The sequence below is a fragment of the Erythranthe guttata genome, chromosome 13 (genome assembly GCF_056151865.1).
Source record: "Erythranthe guttata isolate IM_541 chromosome 13, IM_541, whole genome shotgun sequence".
NCBI classification, from domain to species: Eukaryota; Viridiplantae; Streptophyta; class Magnoliopsida; order Lamiales; family Phrymaceae; genus Erythranthe; species Erythranthe guttata.
Window position 1 is genome coordinate 4,808,740 of NC_142545.1, and position 25,570 is coordinate 4,834,309.

General features: G+C 37.0%; 1 protein-coding gene, 2 long non-coding RNA genes and 1 other non-coding gene across 4 annotated transcripts; 1 reads left to right on the forward strand and 3 right to left on the reverse strand.

Moving 5' to 3' along the window:
- Positions 1-355: 355 nt before the first annotated feature.
- LOC105953798 (2-aminoethanethiol dioxygenase, putative (DUF1637)) lies at positions 356-6,750 on the reverse strand. Its single transcript, XM_012977477.2, has 6 exons — positions 6,619-6,750; positions 5,934-6,244; positions 1,742-1,887; positions 1,519-1,666; positions 777-983; positions 356-678 (listed from the first exon to the last, which is right to left on the reverse strand). The coding sequence occupies exons 2-6, from the start codon at positions 6,031-6,033 to the stop codon at positions 560-562; spliced, it is 720 nt and encodes a 239-aa protein (XP_012832931.2). The 5' UTR covers positions 6,034-6,244; positions 6,619-6,750; the 3' UTR covers positions 356-559.
- A 1,135-nt stretch (positions 6,751-7,885) lies between these two features.
- On the reverse strand, positions 7,886-9,013 carry LOC148765729 (uncharacterized). Its single transcript, XR_016029194.1, has 2 exons — positions 8,873-9,013; positions 7,886-8,387 (listed from the first exon to the last, which is right to left on the reverse strand). It is a non-coding gene; the product is annotated as an uncharacterized LOC148765729 (long non-coding RNA).
- Positions 9,014-12,475: 3,462 nt separating this feature from the next.
- Positions 12,476-14,031, reverse strand: LOC105953797 (phospholipase A1-IIdelta). Its single transcript, XR_016029269.1, has one exon. It is a non-coding gene; the product is annotated as a phospholipase A1-IIdelta (transcript).
- A 4,180-nt stretch (positions 14,032-18,211) lies between these two features.
- Positions 18,212-20,612, forward strand: LOC148765730 (uncharacterized). Its single transcript, XR_016029032.1, has 3 exons — positions 18,212-18,629; positions 18,727-18,773; positions 20,361-20,612. It is a non-coding gene; the product is annotated as an uncharacterized LOC148765730 (long non-coding RNA).
- Positions 20,613-25,570: the final 4,958 nt, after the last annotated feature.

The following is a 25,570-nucleotide window of genomic DNA, read 5'->3' on the forward strand; positions in this document are numbered from 1 at the left end:
ATCTATTGTTTGCAGAATAACTGGAAACTGAAGCTGCTACAAATTATATTGCCCAAGACTCTACAAATCATCTTAAATAAGCGCGTAGCAAATCTCACAATGTTATTCATCTCATCTATAAATAATATTTTATTTTTTTAATCCGATTCGTACAATTATGTATGACGAATTATGCATCTTCCGTCACGCACAATACATATAACCAGATAATAATATACTGCTTAACTTTCTAACCTTTAAGGCATCATAAACGATATAATTCATTAAAACGGCCAAAAAAAAAAAAAAAAAAAAAAACCAAAACTTCGATGATCTCAGTAACAAGAATGTCTCACAGCTAATTTATAGAGTCAGGTTAATAATGAATAATAATATATAATACCTCAATTATGTACAGCTCAAAGTCTAATTTCTTCTGCTAACAACGAAAATTTCATCGTCAATAACAGTCGACACATATATTGAAGTTGAAGAAATTACTTCTGACAACAAAGTCCACAACGCCCACAACGCCCAGACAAATACGACATCAAAAAAAATAAAATTTAACTATTTTTTTCTATGTTTTAATAACACGGCCCTTGTATTGTCCTCTCCGTATCACGAAGTTATCCGGAGGTTGAAACTCTTCTAACCAAGATACTTCAGATATCGTTACTCCATCCACCTCAATAGAACCTTATTTAAAAAAACAAAATGCAGCAGAAATTACTCTCTAATTTTTAAAAGTATTATTTTTCAATTTTTACGAGTGTTTAATTTTTTAAGCTGTTTACCTGGTAAATCTCCGGCCGGTGACCTTCTAAAATAAGTGCAATGCCGCCCATCCTCGGAGGAGTAAGGTGGAGAAAGAATGTCGAATATAGCGCAAGGAGTTATGGCCTTGAAACAATGGATGTTACCTCCACTAGTTGGATAAAGAACTGTCGTACCGCACGGGGCCAACATTTCGCAATCTCTTATGACTTTTGCTGGCCTTGCTCCTGAAATTAATCAAAAAATTAAAAAATAAATAAATAAATAAAATAAAATAAAATAAAATAAAATAGGGTAAATTACAACCACCCCTGAGGTATGGTCAATTTACTAAAAAACTCCTCTTGTCTGGATAATTACATCTACCCCTCAACTATGATTTTTTCTTACACCGCCACCCTTATGGTGTCAAATTCAACATAATCATCTAGATTCTGTGGAATGTGCTCCAGTTTGTACTCGTTTTGTGTAAAAATACAGTTTCAGATGCACCACAATCTGATATGTACAAGCCAAAAAACACATATTACGATCATCTTGCTACGAATGTGGAGTTCGAATGGGACAAAACGGGTACAAAAGTGATAATATTCCATATACTCTCGAAGATTTCACTAAATTTAAAACCGCAAGGGTGGACGTGTAAGAACATTAATAGTTGAGGGGGTGGTTGTAATTACCCAAACAGGAGGGGGTTTTCGTAATTTGACCATACCTCAGGGGGTGGCTGTAATTTACCCAATAAAATAAAATAAAATAAACCTTGAGAAGGATCAGAAGGGCCAGGCATGTCGATCCAGTCGTAGGATTTTACGTTTAACGAACCATACAGAAGCTTACTCAGCACTGTCATCCCAGGATGATTATGAAGTGGAATGACTGATGAAGGTGGCATACAAAATATTCCCATCTGCCAAAAAAATTAAAAAATATTCTGTAAAAAATTAGATATTCAGAAAATCCCATTGTAAAAAACGTAACTTACGGAGAAGCTGTCACACTCGTGCAAATGCAGGTATTTGATTATGGGGAGTGATCGTTGACCCCCATTGGGTTCAGTTACGGAGCCCCGCCAGTTCCGTACTAATTGGGCGTCTTGCTCGAGGCCTACATCAGAAGGTTTGATTTTCTCTGATGACAAACGAAATCGAGTGTTACAGAACATTAAGTCACTTCAAGACCTTATATACTATGATCAACGAGGGTAAGGAAGGCATAATACGACTAATTCATGCATGCAATGTCAACAACGTGAGGCAGATCTTGATTACGAAACTAATTTGAAATATGGATAAAATACAACGTTTATAAATGATAAATAATTGAAATATTTCTTTGATCCTTATTAGATACTTCTACATGAGCAACTCTAGGAGTGTGTTACACTTCTATGTTTGCTTCTGGATAAATTTTGAAGTCTGGCACGAACTTATCAAGTGTTTTTGAGTCGTGGCAAGTCCAAGTATTCATATTTAAATACACAAGCTATATTTATATTAAAATACCAATGATTCCTACATAACAACGATTCAAATATCAGAGAAATAATTGGCCGACATCTTCAACTCATTTTTTGTTCTGAAAAATACCATTCGATGAATGAAACGATGAAATGATGTGATACTAAATAGTCTAAAACTATACATAATTAATTTGTGTTCAAATCTCATTCAAAACTTCGTGTCAAAACTTGGCCATAATTTTGAGATAGAGCTATCATATTTTGATTCCTTACGACGTCTTTGGTTGTCCTACAATAAAATTGCCCCTTTTTACAATTAGAATCATGATCAAGCTATTTGTTAATTTCTAAATCAGTAGAAACCAACAGACCGTAACTTCATCTCATCACTTGATAACACGATTAGCTCGAACAGCTGAAAGGCAGATTTTAACCGAGAAGAGAATCAAAACATTTTTAAAAAATAGAGCAGCACCATATGACTACACTGAATTACAGTCTCTTAGACCTTCACATACTTACAAGAAGCGAAACATAGTGACAATCCACCTTGCCGAGTAATATAAATTTCGAAGCAGAATCATTAGATATAAAGGCACGCCGAAGTATTATAAAATTAGCGTTCAAAAGATGCTAACTTAACTTATCGTAAAGCACAATTTGCACATTAAAAAAAAAAGAAATAAGAAATTAGACATTTAGTTTTTATTTGATTTTTGTATAAGAAGTTAATACATAATATGAAACCTAAGGAAAGACACAATAAATAGATGCTACCCTCTCTAAAAACTTGACTAATTTGTTGAAGTGTACCAAAAAAAGATTTGCGAAAACGATGTTGATGCATGCATCACTACACATATATGTTGCAAATTTAGTAGATAATATCACCTCGATGTTGATGCATGCATCACTACACATATATGTTGCAAATTTAGTAGATAATATCACCTCTATAGCCAAAACCGAAGCATAAATTGCCATATTTTTATCCAGTAAAGAAATTCAACCAGATACTAAGCACTCATTTACATAGAGAAACGAAAAACCTTGGAAGATGTACCACCTACTGTTCTGAAGTTAGGGACCAGAATGTAAATACACCTTTCCTCTTTCATATTCTTTTTTGTTAAGAAAACATTAGCATGATTGATTAGCATCTTTCATTTTCTTCTCGGTTGTTCAATGACACAACGAACAAAGCAGAAACAAGGAAGATGACGAGAATGCTCTAGGAGAAAAGACAACTACAGGTCTGCAAGGTATTAGAAGAACAACAAATAGATTATAAGACCAACAGCTGTGTTTGTCTAGTCTCCTGGGAGAATATTTTCATTCTACCTCGGACCATATTTGTTTTCATTCTTGCAAACCAAATTCAATCATCTCCGAAAATGGGGGGTTCGATATATAACAAATCATTACATTATTAATGATATAGCAATTTTTTTTTACATTCAAATATTTAATATTAACATTAAAATATCAATGTGATAACACTTGTCGACTTATCCGAACAACCCTATATAATTTGACAGCTAGAGTAAAATTTGCCTCCTCCCAAAATACAAACATACACTACTATCACTCTATTCGTCCTCCCAAACAAATTGAAAAACACATCGAAAAATAACCAAACCTAGCCCGAGTTACGGCTTTAAAGCTAGATGATTCAGCAAGATCCTAACTCTGATTACTTTAAAACTAAATAGACATTACCAGACACTGAACACAGTCACGGCCAAGTCCCCAGAAATACATAAACACCAGTCCGTAAATTATTTACAACTGAGATTAAACACAATAAAGTCCAACAGCATGCCGTCAAGTTAAACTACGCATCACGAGGAAATTCTCAAAAATTCATCAACTTGATAACAGCATGACCCTCGGTACTACTACTTATCATGTTAGAAAGATCCATTAAAGTAAATATACAGATTCCATTTCAATTCAGCTTCAAGGGATGGGGTTAAAACACCTCTGCGCTCCTCTCTTTATACCTAAAGGTCGATGGAGCAAGGTTATCTTCATAGTCCTACAGTATGTTGACGACATACTGTTTGCTAGCAGTGATCTGAGCCTGTTGCAAGATGTGAAGGCATTCTTGATAAGGAACTTTGAGATGAAGGATATAGGTGAGCCTTGTATGTATAGGCATTGAGATTCACTTGGTCTTGTTATTATCTACCGCTACGCCCCTAAGCTATTCTAGAATACTAGACTTATTCGGAAAATCTCCTTAAGCTATTAAGGATAGCCTTTTGTGGGTGTGATTATCGGAATCCTATATGTGGAGCTTCCCGGGTATTTTTATACAGATAATTTCTATTAAAATATGGCAACCATAAGCATAAGACAGAAAAATAGGTATGATATCCTCGAATCAGACACATGCCTCAAATAAATAGAAGACCAAAGCAAGCTCCTGCCACTTTAGGTGTAGGAAATATCCCGAAAAATATAATATGGGCTTCCCATTGTTCTTGATACCCCCCACCCCCAGGAAGATTTCGGTTTTTCCTTTTGCTACATTCTTTTTCTAGCTTGGGTTAAGTCTGACGGGAGAACTTATTTAGGGTGAATAAATAAAGAACCAAAGAAAGGAAGACTGCCATACAATGACACTAGTCACACCCAATGCCGTTAACATGGAAATAGGAAGATAGAGATAAATGAAATACATGCACTAGATCGTTAGTAGTTAAGGTTGTTAAGAAGGAATATAACTACAGTCACATACGAATCATATTGTAAATTAAAGTTTTTTAAGTGGTTGATCTCCTCCAGCCATGTAATGGCCGTTGCATTACTTTATCTATATAATAATCAATAAGTTCTAAAATTGTATGTTTACATATTATAATTATATTCTTGCTCTAATGTGAACTTGAATAAATCTACCAACAACATTGAATGACAAAATTATCTGAAAGCTTAAACTAGTATAGGGGACAGTCGTTTAATATTTCATAATAAGTAGCATTACTAACATTTTCAAGCACAAGCTAATATTCACAAATACTGATCTAAAAGATATTAAGTCTTTGAATTTTTGTTACTAATTCAATAACATCGGGATAATTTTGTATTAAGATGTATGCTATTTTTTTGTCCTTGAAGTCTCATTCCCTTCTATGTAACAAGTTCGTCTATTAGATTCTTGCACGACAATATCGCCGCAATCTGTCTCAAACAATGACAACCTAAGAGCATATACATCATTTCTCGATGACCACAAAGAAATTCTAGCAATATTCGTAAAACAAAGGGACAAAGAACCAAAATCAAATGAATAGGTAATTATGCATAATTTAGGTATCTAAACGAATACCATGAATAGTGAAGATGATATACAATCCGGTCATCGATCAAGTAGCTGCCTTAGCGAATGACTTAAGGCAAAATATTCTTAATTGCCATAATTAAAATATTATATTCACAAGACACAAAATGCTAATCCAATGCATATTATTAAATGTTTTATCCAACAAACGACAAAACCAACACAGAAAACACGCATATTAATACACGTAGATCATTAACAATTATGGTTAGAAAGGAACTTATATCCAAGTTTGTAAAAATAAACCCGTGACAGAAATATTGCGTATACAATGAATGCATATCTTGTCTCATTATAACATTAAAATAAGAGCACCGATCGGAAACGCAAAACAAGGGGAAGGACAAGAATGATATTTCCTCTTCATACCTAATAGATTGCGAACTTTTTCTAGACCTTCTTCTGAAATGGGTCCGTTAGGTGTAAGCGATGCTTTACACGCGTTGTAAAGCTTCTGCACAGCTGGCATTGTATGGGTAACTAAACTCCAAGAACACGCTAACGACCCACCGCTTGGATCCCAAATTGGATCAAGGGTCCTCTGTTTACCGAAGACCCTTTTAACTTAATCACGCCTTAAGCAACTATCAACAATCTCACTCTCACAAATAACCGATTAATCGAATCTCTAAATCCAACATGGGCACTTCACTCAATTCTTTCTCTGCGGCCAAAAACACCTATTCAACAGTTTCAAAATCAGAATAGTGTAAATTGAATTCGAGGTTAAATAGCGAAAACACGAATATCTAAAACCCAACGAAAACTGGTAAAAAATCGACGAAAAAAAAAAATTCCTTTGCAACTTCAATAAAATGAATGAATGCGGAACCGATCAAATTGAGATTGACAGTACATTAAAAGAGGTGAATTCAACCCAAAAAAAAAAACAAAAAATCGAAATATTAACGAAAAATTCAAAACTGGATACAAATTCAAATACAGTATAACAGAACCACACACACACACACACACAAACATCTAAAACGCAAACTGAAGAGTATTATTAATAAGAGTTGAATATGCAGAAAGAGGCGGAGAGAGAGAAACTTACAGAGAACATGGAATAACAGGGGACCTCCGAGAATTGAATAAGATTCGCTTATATATGTATATAAACATACATATATGTGTATGTATGTATATATGTGTGGCGTTTGGTTTAGCGGGATGGGGATTAAAGTGGGGTGGGGGTGGAGAAATGGAATTTGGGAGAGAGCTTTTTTTGCCCCTTTTGGGGGTCCGGCGAAGGTCCGAACCTGATTTTGTTTTCACTATAATTTGATTCGATTCTGTTGTTGACCACTTCACTTATTTGCCCTTACTTTCTCACTCTAATTTCGCCCTTTGTGGATATACTACGATTTGTTCGACCCTACACCCGGTGATAAATATCGGATGAGTCTTCTGCTGGCACGTGTCACTTTTTTGTATTTTATAATATATTCCCTGCTAGGGTTTATCTTTAGGGGTTTTAGAAAAGGGGTCTTTAGCAATACACCCCTTGGATGAGTAATAAATAGTGATATGTCCAACCCTTAAATCTTTCTTTGTGATAAACCCCTATAAATATTCATTCCAATATTACCCTTTGAAATTAGAAAATCTCCTAACCACAATAATGCACGTCCGCTTTCCTTAAATAAAGCCAAAATAATAGCAATTTTTTTCCAACTCAATATTCCAATTCCTTAAAATAGCCAACTAATTAAAAAAAATAAAAAATCAGCTAAATATGCTCCATAAAATCAGCAACAAATAAAAAAAAATTGCTTCTTCACATACAAAATCAAAACTCACGTGCAGATGAAGTTTCTTTTTTTTTTAATTATTTTTTATTTTTCATATTTTTTTAATATTTTCTTAAATTCTTTTAAACGAAAATTTGATTTTTTTTCCCGACAAGTTTACTACGCCGAATATGACTATAGTTGAATATGACTATAGGCATATTTTCTTAAATTTTTTTAAACGAAAAATTGATTTTTTCCCCCCGACAAGTTTACTACGCCGAATATGACTATAGTTGAATATGACTATAGGCATATTTTCTTAAATTTTTTTAAACGAAAAATTGATTTTTTTTCCCCCGACAAATGTACTACGCCGAATATGACTATAGTTGAATACGAATATAGTCTAATATGACTACATGTGACTATATCAACTGTAGTCATATTCTTTCTTTATATTGCACTTTTTTAAATTTTTAACTTCAAAATTCTGATTATATAGTGCGGTAAAGTCATGTTTACCAAATTATATAAAAAAAACTAAGATTCTCTATTGTTTAGGGAAACAATGCAATCAACATCCACACAAAAAAAACAAAAAACCACAATTTAAATCTTGTTATTACAAGTCAACTTGAAACGAGAATATAGAACATATTCGAATATGACTACAATCATATTCAACAATAGTCATATTCGAAAAACGAGAGGAACATAGTCGAATATAGAAGGATTTGCAATTGGGGTGAGAAACGAGAGGAACATAGTCGAATATGACTATAGTCATATTCGAGAAGATAGAAGGATTTGCAATTGGGGTGAGAAACGAGAAGAACATAGTCGAATATGACTATAGTTATATTCGAATATGACTATAGTCATATTCAACAATAGTCATATTCTCTGTAGCTTCATGAGTAATAGGGAATGACATTTTCCTACTTTGAATTCGTGAAAATTGATCGGAACCACTCTTCATCATCAGAAACTCTATTATTCGTGATTCAAATTCATAAATCACTAATTGAATGAATCAGCAATAGTCATATTCAAATCAGAATATAGTCACTTTACTCCCGTTGCTTCAGATCTGGAAAGGAAAAGAAAATATTACATTACATTAATACTTTTTACAGTACACTACTTAACATAACCAAAAAGACCAAGCATCGGCTTCTCTGAAGAACGGGAACATAGAACAACACTATATACATTAAAAGGTGCAGGATGGAACAATTTTCAAAGCACATACATAAGTGCACATATACAAACATAGATAACAAAACACAACTTGAGAAATCAATATCATACATAATGTTTGCTAAGTCTAGTTTTAAGGCACAAAGAACACCATTGAGTAAGATTCCATATTGTCTACATAATCTAATTAGTTCCAATACACGTATTAACAGTGCCTACTTTATATAAAGTAATAAGCTATGCAATATATACGCTCTTCTTTTGGACTAATGAAGGTTCATTTTCTGTCTTTCTTTCTTTACGAGCAACAAAAAAAAATTCAAGAAACTAAACATAATGAGATATCAAACAAAATTCATAAAATATAACACCAACCTTCGTTCCAAAGGGATTCCGATGGGTGGTTGATTTCAAGAAAGTCCTTTCCCTAAGAACAAAATTAAGGGAGAAAACATTAATCAAATAATCAGAAAAATTTTCTTTTATCAAAAAAAAAAAAATTAAAATTAAAAAATTAAGTTATTGCTTCAGATCTAGAATGAAAATAAAAATAAAAAATCGAAGATAACGAAAGCCTGGGAGGGGCTGGCGACGACGCCGGGGGTGAATGAAAGAGTAAGTGAGGAAGGTGGCTACTGTGGTAGTGGTGTACAAATCCGGCAAAAAAAAAAGACAGAAATCGAGAGGGAGATTACGAACAAGAGAGAGAGAGATTTAGGTGGAGAGAAAGAGGAGGCAGTGGCGGCAGCACCGGCGGCAACAACGGTGGCGGCGGCGGCGGTGGTGGTGGCAGCGAAGGTAGGGAAAGCTCGAATTTTTTGGAGAGAGAGTTGAGATGTTTTGGTGGAGATGTGGAGAAGATGAAAGTGATAGAGATGAAAGTTGAGAGGCAAATAATTAAAATTTAGGGTTATAGTATTTGAGGGTATTTTTGTCTTCTCACACTAATTCAGGGGGGTCTCACTAATTTAAAATGGGATTTGGGTGTAGGCAAAAGTCTTTAAAGTCAATTGGGTTTAGTTCAAAATATTTTCCATATGAAGGGGGTATTGCATATTTCCCCTTTAGAAAAATAAAAAAAGGGACACGTGGCAGCAGAAGACCCACCCGGTGTTTTTCACCGCGTGTAGGGTCGAAGGAACCATATACTACTAAGGTCTCAATTTGTTACATTATTAAATGGGGTAATTTGCGAAAAACATTTGGATAATAATAGTATTTTAAATTAGGATATTGATATTGAGATATGATTGAGTCCAACATTAGTAATTTGGAATTATAAATCAGAATAAGAAAAGGAAAGAATTAGGCGAGCATCTTAGTGAACTTTCTAAATTGGGAAGTTTCCAACTTTAGAAGGTCCACTGAATTAGGGTTTCCACTTTTAGAAATTGGAAATCGAGAATTAGCATTTGTAATGACGAGCACGTTTCCATGATTCCGAAAATATAATTGTTATAATTTTCCAATCACTGAGTTGTGAAAAACGAGCGACGAAAGACTAATGAACTTAAGGTGTTGGGCCCGGTCCATCTTAAGCCCGTTAGGGCTTTTATACAAGACATTATAAATATAAGATTTATAGGTCTTGCACAAAACAAAATATACACAACCCTAACCCTAGCTTATCAACTCCTCACGTCCGCTGCCTCTCCTCTGCCGCCGCCATCGCCCGAATCGGTGAACACGCGTCAATAGTTCTTTGGTAGTATTTCCTTTTGTTTTATTCTTCCGTTTTATTCGGAATTTTGCGTGTCTAGTGCCACATATCAGTTGAATTCGGTATACGAGGTGAAATCCGAGAGGAGGAAGACAAAGGAGCCGATCCGCACGCGTCGCTCCAAGTCAGTGCGTGAAGCTCACGCGCCGCCGCTGATCCACGCGTCCGCCGCCGTCGCTTCGCTGCCGCTTCTCCCGACTACATGGATTGGTTTCCGTGGCAGTCAGCTTCAATCCGAGAACTGGCATCACTCTTCGAGAGGTAATTTTCGGATCCGTATTGTATTAGGTTTTAATTTAATTAGATTAAATTAAATGTTGATATTTGCAGTATGATTTTGCTTGAATGATTTAGTGAAATTGTTTATGTATAAATTATGATTTACTGTGAGCATGCTACGTGATTTAATTATCAAATTAATATGCATTTTGTATTTTAATTTCGCTGGAAGCATTAATGTATGCAAATTTTTATTTTTATTTGCGCTGGAAGCATTAAGGTACGCAATTAATGGCTATTATCGACTACGTGTTTATATGATTAAACTTGTTTTTCATATAATTTTTTTGTTTTCCGCTGCGTAAACGTGCTCGATTCCCAACACTTGATTCATACATGTTCATTATGCATATGCGACAAGAGGAATGACTGCGATTCGGATTTGGATGGCGAAAGTTATTGTTTTTCGAGTTCACTTCATTTGACAAAAAAATTACATTAATTTCAAAAATAATATATATGTTGATATTTGTATATGTGATGTTGTAAAAATATGCAGGGACATTATCGAGCACATGGTCTGTCAAGAGCAATGCGTCAAGCACATATATATCTCGACCTATCATTAACTAATATTTGCAGTGCATTCAGACGACAGTAGCAAAAATGTGATAGATCATTGGACATTGGTTTTCCTCGACAGAAAGAAGAACGCCAGGAAATAATACAACTCGTTTCGGCCGTCACTGAGAGTGGAGAAAGCAGAAAGGTGGTCTTCAATGTGTTTTCAACACTCTTTAAAACATTCAATATCAAGCAGCTCCTGCTCTTTTTCTCCCGAAAATCCATACCTAGCATAGTTGTAACGAAAAAAACAACAACCGCTAAAGAAATGGGTTACAATAAAACCTCTATAAATTAATAATGTTGGACCGGGATATTTTATTAATTTAGAAAGATATTGTCATATCGATAAATTAATAATTTATTAATATAAAGAGGTTTTGCCTATGAACTTTATATTTCCAAGTCCAATCAATGTACTAGATACATGGCACATTCTATGAATATACATTCACAAGTTAATTGAATTTGTCAAGTTCAATGTTTTTGAATAAGTAAAAAGTTAGTTCATGGTACCGGAAAGTTGGTCCATGGTACCAACGCAGTACAAGATTATTTTGGTGAAAATAATGAATGTTACGAGGTTCAACGCATTGAAGAAACTGTGGTAGTTACCATTCAAAATCCTGTCGATGACGAAGTTGAGAATGATTCAATAGTTTTGGAACCGGACACTCGGAAAGAAGCATTGCAAGCGGCAACAACTCTTCACAACTTTTTGTTGTAGTACTTAGTGCAATGAGGAGATTTGAAGATGAATCAATATAGATTTGAAGTTCAACAAAAAACAAGTGACTATAAATTCATTTTTACTAGACAATCTTAGAATTTTGAATCTTTTAGTAATTATTAATTTATAGTTTCGTTGGGACCAATATATATACACTGGGATTTTAAAAAGGTTATTATCTTATTATTTTATCGACTGTGGTCCAATTTTGTACAGATTCCAAGTTGGGCCTAGACAAATTACTAATTTTGTCGAGGTAATTAATTTATTGAGTATTAATTTATAGATGTTTTACTATAGTAGATTAGTTACTTAGAAGTTATAATCACTTTCACTAAACCATTATGCAAAATTGGAAGTAATTACTTCATCTGCCATGAATATAATTCATCTGATTGAGGAAGTCAAAACAATCAATCGAACCAAAATTGGGAGTGCTCATTCGGTAAAATCACACCGAATTGAATCAGAATTTCGGTACTTTGAAAATTTGTACCATTTATCGAACCGAATAATTTTTTTCGGTTCGGTGCAATCTTTTACCGAATTAATTTGAATTTTTAATTTCGATACCGGTAAAATTGAAAATATATTTTTTTATTATAATAAAAGTAAAAAAAATATTTAAACTAATTAATTCTTGAATTTGAAATTCAAATTTCAGTAGTGCACCCTAAAAATCTCATTGGCATGTGACCGAATGGACATATTGAAGGGTTTTATAGGTCCTTTGAGCATAGATGAAATACACCAAATAGTATATTATTTACTGTAAATTTACACACACAATCTACAAGCAACAAGTAACAAACAACCCAACACACCAATTCATAACACAAAATTGATCGTCCACATTTTCAAAATTCCGGCACAGGATGATCTTCGTCGGAAGTCGGAGCCAAAACCCAATCTCCGTCTTCATCAAGAACCAACCCTCTATTCTTCTCAACCCACCACGAACCCGGAACCAAATACTCGTCTTTTAGAATCGCGCTCGACTTGTTCACCAAGGCCAAGCTCCTCTTAACCTTCAATTCAAATTCCCCATCGGCCCCATTCCACCCGGCAACCACGTGGAGTATCGCCTGCAAGTTGTGCCAATCGCTCGGATTCTTCGAATCCTTCAAACTCGGCGACTTCCTATTGTCCACCTCCAGCTCGATCCCGGTGTCTTTGTACCCAAACAACGCGCTCGGGTAGCGCGGAATCAGATCGATTTTATTTTTTACGTGCAGGACTTTCAGATTCGGATACCGAAGCAATCTCTTATTGAAAGCATGGTTCCCTATCTGAGGGCTCCCGAATACGATGGCGGAAACGGGGATATCGCGGACACCGTTCTCGACTAAATCGAAACCTGATAATATCGCTAGCGAAGCGCCGAGGCTGTGGCCTGTTAGAGTTATGCTCAGGCTTTCGTCTTTGTACTGTTCGATGATCTGTTCGATCTTTTTCAGGAGCTGGGTTCGAGCGCTTAGTTTGGTGAAGGAGGAGTTGGGATCTGTTGACACGTAGATTGTGAGCCAGCCCTTCATTACTTTGGGCACGCCGTGCTCGTCGTCGTCGTTGTCTTCGTCGCTGGGGGTATTATTGTAATTATCAGATGTGGGTTGGAGGAGCTCGTGGGCGGATTCGGGTCGGGCGCCGAGGACGTCGATCCACTCGTAGTTCCGGGTGGTGCCGCGCCAGACGACGTAGATTTCGCGGCGGCCGGAGGAGCGGCTGAGTTCGTCGGAGGTGGTGGCGATGTAGCCGATCCAGTTGGACTCTCTGTCCCAGGATTCGCGGGAGAGGGAGTGGAGGAACATGGCTTTGCCGACGCCGACTTTGGCGGTGGCGTAGAGGAAGCATTCGACCTTGTAGTCGGCGGCGGAATCGAGCATGACTTTTTGGAAGAAGGAGTCCTTGCCGTAGCGGCTGCTGCCGGCGAACTTGGAGTTCTGGTCGTTGTTGAAGGCGTCGTAGGTGGCTTGGCAGAAGTCGCCGCACCGGAGGATGAGGCGGCGGAGGCTGAGGTCTAACGGGTCGAGCAGATTTTCCCAGTTGTTGCTGCCCAGCAGTTCCGCCCATGAGGGTTCCGCCATTGTTGTTCAGTTTGCTTCTTCTGAACTGAAGAAAAAGGCTTTGCGGGGGCTTTATGATGTAGTAAAAGAAGGATGGGGATAAATTGGTAATTGACTAATTTGAAATGTCGTCGGAAGTGGGAGCCGAGTAACAATTTTTGATTCCGTTTGTATGTGGGTGTAAGTGTGTGACAGATATTGAATTATTTGATTATTGGCTGCAGATTGTGATGTCTTATACATAATTTTCATTACTTGACAAGTGCATGACGAATGAAAATGACACATATAAATTATTTATCTAGAATAATTTTATTAATTTATTATTAAATTTAAACGAAATGCAAAGGATAAAGAGGTAAAGAGGGGTTTGGTACGTTTTGTAATTGAGGAGTGCGACACTTTATAATTCAAGGGCACAAAAATATATAATCTCGAAGTACAACTACGAAATTATGGCACGTTGACCAAAGATGGAGAATCTTTTTGCACAATTTTCCCCCTTCAATTGGCTTCCACTGCTTATGTGAATTTAAATTTGAGCAAATTGTGTTTAGATAAATTAAGTTGAACATTTCAGCAGAACTGGAAGTATGTATTTAATTTAACCAAATGGACATAAGGTGTTATTATGCGACTCATATCCACGTGTACATGCCAAGTGGATATTTTTCCTGAGTCAGCAGTTAAAGTAAAGTTAAAGGATGAAATGGAAAGTGTAAGGAGCTGTTATACTAGAAGACAGAACACGTGAGGAGCACTGACTGTGGTAGACACCTGTCGAGTTCACAGTGGTATGCTTGGGGACCAAGTTGCTTTTTGCTAGGATTAACTGCATACATAAAGCACTTGGAGGAGAGGCTTGGAGGCTAAGGCTAATCAAGGGAATAAGCTTGAGGGGCTGGAAAGAGAGGCAACTCTCAAGAACAAAAGAAGAAGCTAGAGGGAAAGCAAGAAGGAAATCTTCACAGGGTTTGTGAGATTTGGGGTTGGGAAACAAGAGAGGAACATTGAGGTATACACTAACAGGGGAGTGTCAATACAACTTAGGTGAAATAGCTGTTGAGAGCTTGAGTGTTATCACTATCTTGTAATTTGTAACCTTCTTGATCTAATGGATTTTGTTCTCTCTGCACAATGGATGTAGGCCTGTGGTAATACAGGTCAAACCACTTTAAATATTGTGTTCTTTATCTGTTCTATAGCTTTCAGTTTTAGATATGTGGTAACTATGGTTGTGTTATTTGCAACAGTGTCAACAGTCGGTTGAGTCAACACAGTGGTATCTATGTGTTCTTGCTTGGTTCGATTTTCATTTTATGTGGCTTGTTATTGTCTGTGGACCTGAATCCACAACATAAAGGAATTGGAATGATTATTTTCATTTTCTTGTTTCATTCGTATAACCAAATGGACTCTCTCTCTCTCTCTCTCTCTCTCTCTCTCTCTCAACACTTAAAGAATTACAATATCCTTCACTCTGTCTTCCAACACATTTCCTGAATCACTCATTTCGTAAAGGCCCGACCTGTTGAAGTAATCCGATGTTTGGAAAGAAGTTCAACTCGTTTGGGACGAAAGGAAATGAACGTTTGAATTTAATAATGTGGGTGTAGGTTTTAAGGATGTATGTTAATAGAAGAAGATGGGCTTTTGATTTGGGTCAAAAACCAATGAAAGATGAATTTTGAATTTGAATTTGAAGATGTTGATTTTTTTGAGGTTTTAAATTAAATTTGGGGTTATCACTGAATTGTGGTTTTAATTTGGGGGTTCTAAATTGAATTATGGTCGTAAAGCAAAAGTCAAATCTACACCTCAGCATTTGGAGACCCAACATTAACAGAGGGATACAAACTGTCCAAGTTTGTAGTTGAGGCGGCATTGGGGACCCTATAATTCAGGGGAGTTAACTGTAATTACCCATAAATTTAATAGTATATTTTTAAACTTGTATTAGTCTAGAAAATAATAATTTTAAAATTCAATTTCAGAACTCCAAACTGTATGAAATCACCACGAAAAGAAAGAGCTCGACGAGAGGAATCTAACGGTAGTCAAACATCGAATTTCGACCACTGTATAGAGAGTTATGACTACGTGAAACAACATCGCCGATTGAAAACCTATGGGGACGGGATTTGGATCTGAAAGTTGAGAGAGGAAGAGAGAGATGAAGTGATGTTTTTAAAATGATATTAAAATAGCATTTTTGGTACTTCAAAGTGCTCAGGGGTATCCCAAATTAAGATAAAAATGAGGAGATATGTACCAAATGTAATATCTTTGGTGGTTAGTTCAAAATAATTTCAAAATGAGGGGTCTATTGAACAATGTTTTGAAACCCGGACTGGACCGGCCAGTTCGACCGGTTCAGCCGCGAACCGCTACCTTGTCCAGTCCGGTTGGTACTATAAACTCGAAAATTGCAAAAAACGATTCAGTTGATAAAAACTGTTTTTTTGACCGATCAGACTGTCGAACCGGAAACCGCCTGAAAACCGGTTTTTGAGAAATGATTTGTAGATCTGATATGCACGATAGTGGAGGGAGTAGAAAAAACTGAGAAAAAAAAAACTCAGTAAAAATCGCTATTGGACGAGCCGGAGGGCTTGGGTGGCGCTAGTCAGGTTGTGTCCTGACTCCTGAGATCTTGGGTTGAAATCTGCAATGGTGGCTTGTGGGTGGTAATGATTGAGAAGAAAAGAAGAAAACGAAAAAGACCACAATAAAGAGAGAAGAAAAAATGCTTTGGTGTTTGGGAATTGGGGTAGGTGGCGGCTGGGTGCAATAGAGAGAGGGGATTAATGAATAAATAACACAAAAATAGAAATCTAAAATTCAGTATAAAGAAACAATATTGAAAATATTATAATATTATCTAAGAGCATGTACAATGGCCTAGCTAAAAAACCCTCTCCAAATAGTGGGGTCCACATGCCACATACTCATTTTCATTAACTTTATCACATCTCTAAAAATGGGTCCCACTTTTATCACTCTCCAAATTAAAATTGCTCAATGGTATATTTTGTTGCTCTCCAAAATAACTCTCCGAATATTAAACTATAATAAAATATTCACTATTAATATAAAAAAATTCAAATTAAATTTTCAAGAATTTATATTTAATTAATAAAATTGATATAATTAACTTGACTTTGAAATTAAGCTAATTTTCGTAAAAAAATGACCATTTGATCATGTTGTGATTTACGTTCGTTTATTATTATTATTATTTTTTTCTGTAATATATAAAGACTAATTAATAATATAAAAATTTAACAACTTACATAAAATTGACATAAATATTAATAACACAAAGGATTACAGAAGAGTTGAATAAGATTGTTGGAACATCTCTCCAACTAATAGAAGACATCAATAAAAATTACGAGAAAGCTAGTAAACTAATTATTAGGCCCCGTAAACGGTGACTTATTTTTCCGTGCACGACTTATGATTTCTCTTTGTTGTTCCATTATCCAAGCTTGTTGTTCAATAATCCAAATTTTACCTTCATCTGTAGGAGCTGAATTGAGATCCATCATCATTATTTCTTTCTCAAATCGTTTTTGTTCTTGTTCTTTCATTGCTGCAATTCTCATTTGCTTGGTTTCCTTTTGAACTTGTAGCTGTAAATTTCTTGCGTCCATTTTCGCTTGTAACTTTTGTTGTTCTATTGCATGTTTTTTATTCCCTTCCTTTTGAAACCGACTTGATACTTCTTTTCTCATATTAGAAAACTCTTCTACAAATAAGTTCATGGAATTAATTTTTTTTTCTTTTTTAGCACTTTTCGCACATTTGTTACCGGGAGGACGTGCTAGACCAGTTGATGTAACACCCCGCCCTTTCGGATAACTCGTTTTATATTTTTATTATTTTTCATAAGTAGATTTTACGTTTAGAAATTTTATGTGAGCTAATAGGATAATTTCTTTATGAGCTAGCCTAGTTATACATGCATTCTTGATGAACTTTATGTGTGACTTAAATTATGTGATTAGTTGATTTATGAGAATCGAATATTTGAAAATTTCACACGAAAAATAACTAATTGAAAAATTTCATATTTTAATTAGATTATTGCATTCTAGAATTTAATTTGGATAGTTGGAATATATTTACGCATACACTAAATTTTTAGAAAAAGAATAAATTCATGCATATTAGATAATTAAATGAGTGAATAAACTTAGAAATAAAATTTTCCCCACTCTTCTTGTAATTTTCGGCCATGTGGAGACACACATGGATTTTATTTTCCATGTGTACAATTCTTTAATGTAGAAAGACTCATTAATTGGGATAATTGAAGGCTTAAGTGGCTTGTACCTTCTTCATTGAGAATGGTACTTCACTTTACCTTTTAATTCAAGACCCATTTACTCTCTCTCTCTCTCTCTCTCTCTCTCTCTCTCTCTCTCTCCACCTAAGCATTTGAAACCCACTCTCTCTCTCTCCTTCCTCTCTCTAAATTCGGCCATCACCACCATCCCCTCACCAAGACTCCATTTTTACTCAAGCTCAAGCCATAGAACCATCTCCAATTCAACCCACCTAAAGAGGAAATTCCAAGAACACCCCCAAATGCTTGCAAAACTCTATAAATAGAACCCAACACCCAAGTGAATTTTCATCTTCTCCACCATATCTTAAAGCTCTTAAGAAAACATCATTCTCTCTCTTCTTCTCCTCCATTTCGAAATTATTAGTGTAGGAAGCTCAAAATCTCTCCTCATTTCCAAAAAAGAAGTTTCTTCAACTAGAAGTGTAAGAAAACTTTCATTTTTCTTCTTCCTTTTTCAATTTCGAAAATTCCCTAATGTTTTCTTCTAATTTCTTTATAATTTCTTCAAGGTTCTTGTAGTGGGTTATTCAATCCACCAATTCCTTCATATTCTCAAGAGAAACTAGGTGAGAATTTCATATTCTTGCTACAAGTGATTCTTCACCAATATTATTTATTCTTTCACCTTCTTTGTTCTTAATGGCCGAAAATTTGGGAAATTATAGTACTTTACTTGTTTATTGTTAGATCATCCATGCATGTAAGAATCTAAGCTTTAAATGATATAATCTTGATGAACTAAGAATAATATTGTAATTTAATTTTTATTTATGTATGTATATATATATATATATACTAGACCTGCGTGATCTTAAGGAAACTTCGATCCATGGTTTTCGTAAACCTGCGTGGTCGAATAAAGTACTTGATCCATGGTTTATTTGTAATCTATATGTGATATATATAAGTATATGTTTCTATGTTTATATATATCGACCTACGTGGTTGTAAGTGTACTCCCTCCGGGTCGAGGAAGCTTACGATCCATGGTTTATGATCTATGAGTAATAAGATAGTATACGAAGATAAAAATCGAGAACAAGATTAATAAAAATGGAATTTTGTGTGATTGAATTGTTGATGGTTCGAATATTTTGGAAAGAAAATGAAATAAATGGAAATTTTGTGTTACTTGAAAGAGAACTTCAAGCCTCTTGAGAAAGAGGGCTTGAACTCTAATTAATAACTTGGAGATAGTAATTATAAATAACCGAATGCTTTGAGTTGTTTTGCTATATGCGATCTATGTTCTTTGCTTGAGTTGTTATGTGTTTTACTTGCTTTTGTGATTTTGTGACTAAATTATGTGCCTTTGTGAAATAGGTGGAAATATGTGTGCTTATGTGAAAGCTAACTTTGAATATGTGAAATGAAGAGTATATACTAACTTCACTTGCACGTTTTTAAAGTTGGAAAATCTTGTAAAACATAGATCGAATAAGCACGGGGTATGAGGGACCGGTACCCCAAAAATGAGATGAAGAGTGTGTGGTTTGATTCCACTTATGAAACGGGTTCCAAATAAATGAAGGCTTATTGTCTATGGTTTTACTTGATTTTTCAAAGGATATCCGAACGAAAAATGTTTTCACACACACCTAATCAAATTGCTTGAAATGAATGAAAGTATGTACTAACCTCACTTGCACGTTTTTAAATTGGAAAGTCTTGTAAAACATAGATCGAATAAGCACGGGGTATGAGGGACCGGTACCCCAAAAATGAGATGAAGAGTGTGTGGTTTGATTCCACTTATGAAACGGGTTCCAAATAAATGAAGGCTTATTGTCTATGGTTTTACTTGATTTTTCCAAAGGATATCCGACTAAAGAAAATGATTTTTCTTACACGTTGTATGATTTTTCTTACACGTTGTGCAAAAGAATGACGACTCCCTTGTGAGGGATCTCCTCTTATTCCTTATGAAATGATGAAACGAAGGTTTAAGAGGTAAATCGAAAAGTCTAAGAGGTAAACCGAGAAGGTAAAGGTAAATCGGTAAATTTTCTTAAAGAAATGATGATTGAGGTATATGTATACTTGTATATGTATGTAGATGTATGATTATATGATTCCTTGTCTAAGTGTATTTGATATTCTATGGAATTCTCATTGAGTCTCAAAGACTCATATAGGTGTTGAATTGCTTGTAGGATTACCCGATTTCGAGCCCGAGGATCGTGGTTGAAGTTGAGTTCGTGGATCGGGAGAAGAGTTCATATGGAGGCATGGTGGATTTTGGGTGCTCTTAATATACTAATGTGGTTTTATTTGTACACTTTGCTTTTAAAGACATTCGACACCGTTTTAGGTGTTTATTATCGTTCCCTTCCGCCTATTGGAGGAACTTACTATTGATGCATAATGTGTAATGTGACATAGGATTAAGATTACCTATTTTGATATATGTTATGATGATTCCTCAAAAACTTATGTAACTTTAGGGCAAGTTTTCCTAAAAACCTTATAAAATGCCCATCGGCTAGTTATGTGTTGTGTTCTGCCTAGTAGTTTAATAATTCGTGTTAATTATCTCTTGAATACATTATTGCATGAAATTTTACAGCATCATAGGTCTATTTGTTAGGTTCACGTTGATAGGTCGTTTGCATTATTTGAATAAGCCATGAATTAATTACGAATTGTTTACCAACTCTTCTCTGAAACAGAGTCATTGTAGTATTTATAACAAAATACGAAGTTTTTCTCACTCAAAAAGATTTATTCCACTTGGTATAAACTCCTAACTTACTAATGTACTTTAGTATAGAATTTTATGATTTTTGAGACAGTAGGGAATTTATAAAGATTTTTCAAAGGTCACTCCCCTGCTTTAGATTTTTAAACTGTATAGTTGTACCATTTTAATTATTCCTTTCAAATGGCTCAAGGTATTTAAAAACTGTTTTTACTAGGTTATCTAGGTCCTTATTAGAGCATGTGGTAAAAATTTCAAGTGTTTTGCATGAGCGGTTAGAGAGTTATTATTTTGTTTTTGATTGATAGATCGAAACTGTCCAAAATTCTCTCACTTTGCTAAAATGGAACTTAATCTCTAGTCATGCATGCATAGTTTGTGAAATCGATTAAGTGTATGTTGTTTGGTAATATGTGGACACTCTTACTCTGATTCTAAAAGAAAAATTTTGTCGGAATTTTCTATTCCCGATTTATATGTTTCAAAGTCTTCCGCTATCATATTCTAAAATACTAATTAAGTATAACTAGAAAATGGGTGTCACACATACGTGGTATCAGAGCAACGATCCCCGGAAAATCTCCATATGAACTTAAAGATCTCCGAAATCCTCGAATGACGACATCAACTAAGGACTCGGGCAGGTATGTGTTTATATGTGCACATTTCTTAACTAATGAGAAGTGTTTATTTGTTTAAAGTGCTAAAATGTCGGGAGCACAAACTCGAGCTCAAAACGCCGCTAACGGTCCGAACGATCAATCTCGCACCATACAAGACCTCACCGCCCTCGTCCGAGAACAAAATGAACAAATCCAACGCCTTGTTAACCTCCAAAACCAGAACCCTCCACCTCCACCAACTCAAAATACCACACCCCAAGCCATTTACGAAAGGTTTCTACGAATGCACCCTGCCGAATTCCATGGAGGCCCCGATCCAACCATAGCCGAAGAATGGATCAAATCCCTCGAAGTCATTTTCGACTACATGGAAATGTCCGACCGAGATCGAATCCATTGTTCTCTTTTCCTACTGAAGAACGAAGCCCGTCATTGGTGGGAAGGTACCAAAGAAGGAATCGACCTAACGAACACTACTTGGAGCGCTTTCAAAATCTTATTCTTCGAAAAGTACTTTTCCAAAAACCTCCGAGCTCAGAAGCTAAAGGAATTTCTTGAGCTAAAGCAAGGCAACATGTCCGTAGCCGAGTACGTACGCCGATTCGAACAAGGATGTCTCTACGCCCCATTCATATCCCGAGACGCCGACGAAAAGGCCAACCATTTCCTTAGAGGTCTCAACCCGGTGATTCAAAGAGACGTACGCATGTCTTCCGTAACGACTTTTCGGAAAATAGTCGACAAAGCACTCGAAGCAGACCAAGCCGAGCAAGAGATCCGTCAATCTCGATCCGTTCCACCCGCCACTACTCACAAATGGAAGAGACCCCACCCCGGACCGAGCCAAAACAAGGGAAAACGTCCAATGATTCAAAACCATGCTACGCCACCAACCCGACCGATTTGCCCAAAATGTCGGAAACCTCACTTTGGACACTGCGTTCAAGGCACCAACAATTGTTATCGCTGTGGAAAACCAGGGCACTTGATAAGGGATTGCCCACAACCCCCACCGCAAAATCGAGCTCCCGGTCGAGTGTTCGCAATGACCAAAGATGAAGCCGAAGCCGACCCTTCGATGATAGCAGGTACAATTTACGTTTGTAACAATCTCGTTTATGCTCTAGTTGACTCCGGATCGACTCACTCATTCGTCTCGAGTACCCTCGCCGCCAAATTCCCAATAACCCCTACCACATCTAGTGAATTATTCACAATTCGCTTACCGTCCGGCAATGACTTAGAATCCGACCTCTTTTTCAAAGATTGCCCAATCCAAATCCAAAAGAAGCCACTCAATTCCGACCTCATAATTCTCCCTATAGACCATTTCGAAGTAATTCTCGGAATGGATTGGTTGTCCAAATTTAAAGCCCAAATTAATTGTGCGACCAAAACCGTCTATCTTTCTTTACCTCGCGGCCAAACAGTGGAATTTCAAGGGTCTTATTCACCTTCACTCCAAATCCTCTCCGCCGTCAAAACACTTAAGCTCGCCCGAAAGGGGCATTGTTGTCATTTGGTCGACATAGTCGAAATCTCCGACGAAAATAAACCCGAGCCATCCCAAGTACCAACTGTTTGTGATTTTCCCGATGTCTTTCCCGAAGATCTCCCTGGTCTTCCACCCGATCGTGAAATTGAATTTGAGATCAACCTAATTCCCGGTGCAACTCCTATTTCCAAAGCACCCTACCGCATGGCCCCGTTAGAACTTAAAGAACTCAAAGAACAAATTCAAGAGCTTATTGATAAGAAGTTCGTTCGCCCTAGCTTCTCTCCTTGGGGCGCTCCCGTCCTCTTCGTCAAAAAGAAAGACGGAACCCTCCGCCTATGTATCGACTACCGAGAGCTTAACAAAGTCACGATCAAGAATAAATATCCTCTACCGAGAATCGACGACCTTTTCGACCAACTCCAAGGTTCCACGGTGTACTCAAAGATCGATCTCCGTTCCGGCTATCACCAATTAAAAATCAAGAAAGAAGATATCCCAAAATCCGCTTTCCGAACTCGTTACGGCCATTACGAGTTTGTAGTAATGCCATTCGGTCTAACCAACGCCCCGGCCGCTTTCATGGATCTAATGAACCGAATCTTCCGGAAGTACCTCGACCAATTTGTAATCGTCTTCATCGACGACATCTTAATCTACTCCCGAAATGATGAAGAACACGAAGAACATTTGAGAATCGTGCTCCAAACTCTCCGAGAAAACCAACTTTACGCAAAATTCTCCAAATGTGAATTTTGGTTACGCCAAGTCCACTTCCTTGGGCACGTGATCTCGAAAGAAGGAATATCGGTAGATCCAAGCAAGATCGAAGCCGTTTGCAATTGGCCGACTCCCCGAAATGTTGGAGAAATCCGAAGCTTCCTCGGTCTCGCGGGTTACTATCGACGATTCGTCCCGAACTTCTCCAAAATCGCTTCTCCACTCACTCGATTGACCCGAAAGGAGACCAAGTACCAATGGACCGCCGAATGTGAGTCTAGCTTCCAAGAGCTCAAGAATCGATTAACTTCCGCCCCAATTCTCGCCTTACCCGACAAAACCGGAAACTACGTAGTCTATAGCGATGCTTCCAAGCATGGACTTGGAGCCGTCTTGATGCAAAATGGGAACGTAATTGCCTATGCCTCTCGTCAATTGAAAGATTACGAGAAGAATTACCCGACGCACGACTTGGAACTTGCCGCCGTTGTTTTTGCCCTCAAAATTTGGAGGCACTATCTCTACGGAGAGAAATGTTCGATCTTCACCGACCACAAAAGCCTAAAGTACTTCTTCACCCAAAAGGATCTTAACATGAGACAAAGACGATGGCTCGAACTGGTCAAAGATTACGATTGCGAAATACTTTACCACCCCGGTAAAGCTAATGTCGTGGCCGATGCTCTTAGCCGGAAGTCCATGTGCGCTTTGATCATTGAACCGCCGCTCGAGTCGACTATCAAATCCGCCCAACTCCTGGATGATCAACTTCTAAAAACCCGAGAAAGCTTATCAACCGGTCGAAATCCCAATTTCTCAATCTCCGATGGCGAAGTCTTAAAATTCCAAGGAAGAATTTGCGTTCCGGCAAACAAAGAGATAAAAGAATTAATTCTTGGCGAAGCTCACAAAACCCCCTACTCTTGCCACCCGGGTGAAACAAAAATGTACCAAGACTTGAAGAAATTATATTGGTGGCCCGGAATGAAGAAAGACATAGCCAAATTTGTGTCCGAATGCCTAGTTTGTCAACAAGTCAAGACGGAGCACCAACGGCCAGGCGGACTTCTTCAACCCAACCTCATACCCGAATGGAAGTGGGAAAGAGTAACCATGGATTTCGTTCAAGGATTTCCAAAAACTCAAAAAGGTTCCGACTCAATATGGGTGATAGTTGATCGCCTAACCAAATCCGCTCACTTTCTACCGGTCAAGACTACCTTTAGTCTCGAAAAGCTAGCCGAACTTTACATCCGAGAAATTGTCCGGCTCCATGGGATTCCTATATCGATTATTTCCGATCGAGACCCCCGATTCACTTCAAAATTTTGGAAGAGCTTACACGAAGCAATGGGGACCCGTCTAGCCTTTAGTACGGCATACCATCCCCAAACCGACGGTCAATCCGAGAGAACGATTAAAACTCTCGAAGATATGCTCCGAGCATGCATAATGGATTTTGGTGGCAATTGGGAAAGCCGGCTACCGCTCATCGAATTCTCGTACAATAATAGTTACCAATCGTCGATCGAAATGGCGCCATACGAAGCATTGTACGGAAGAAAGTGCCGATCTCCAATCCATTGGGACGAAGTCGGCGAGCGAAAATTATTGGGCCCCGAACTAGTCCAACACACCGTCGACATAATCAAACACATCCGGGAGAAAATGAAGTCGGCCCAAGATCGCCAACAAAAATACGCAAATAAAAGGAGACGAGACTTGGAATTCAATGTTGGCGACCACGTATTTCTAAAAGTCGCTCCACTCAAAGGAATTATGCGATTCGGAAAACGAGGGAAGCTAAGCCCTCGATATATTGGACCT

Coding starts and splice junctions, on each gene's coding strand:
- LOC105953798 (XM_012977477.2), bottom strand. CDS start 6,033: ATGCCAGCTGTGCAGAAGCTTTACAACGCGTGTAAAGCATCGCTTACA. Junction 1,888..5,933: donor AAAAGTTCGCAATCTATTAG/GTATGAAGAGGA, acceptor GTTTGTCATCAG/AGAAAATCAAACCTTCTGAT. Junction 679..776: donor ACCGGCCGGAGATTTACCAG/GTAAACAGCTTA, acceptor TTTTTAAATAAG/GTTCTATTGAGGTGGATGGA.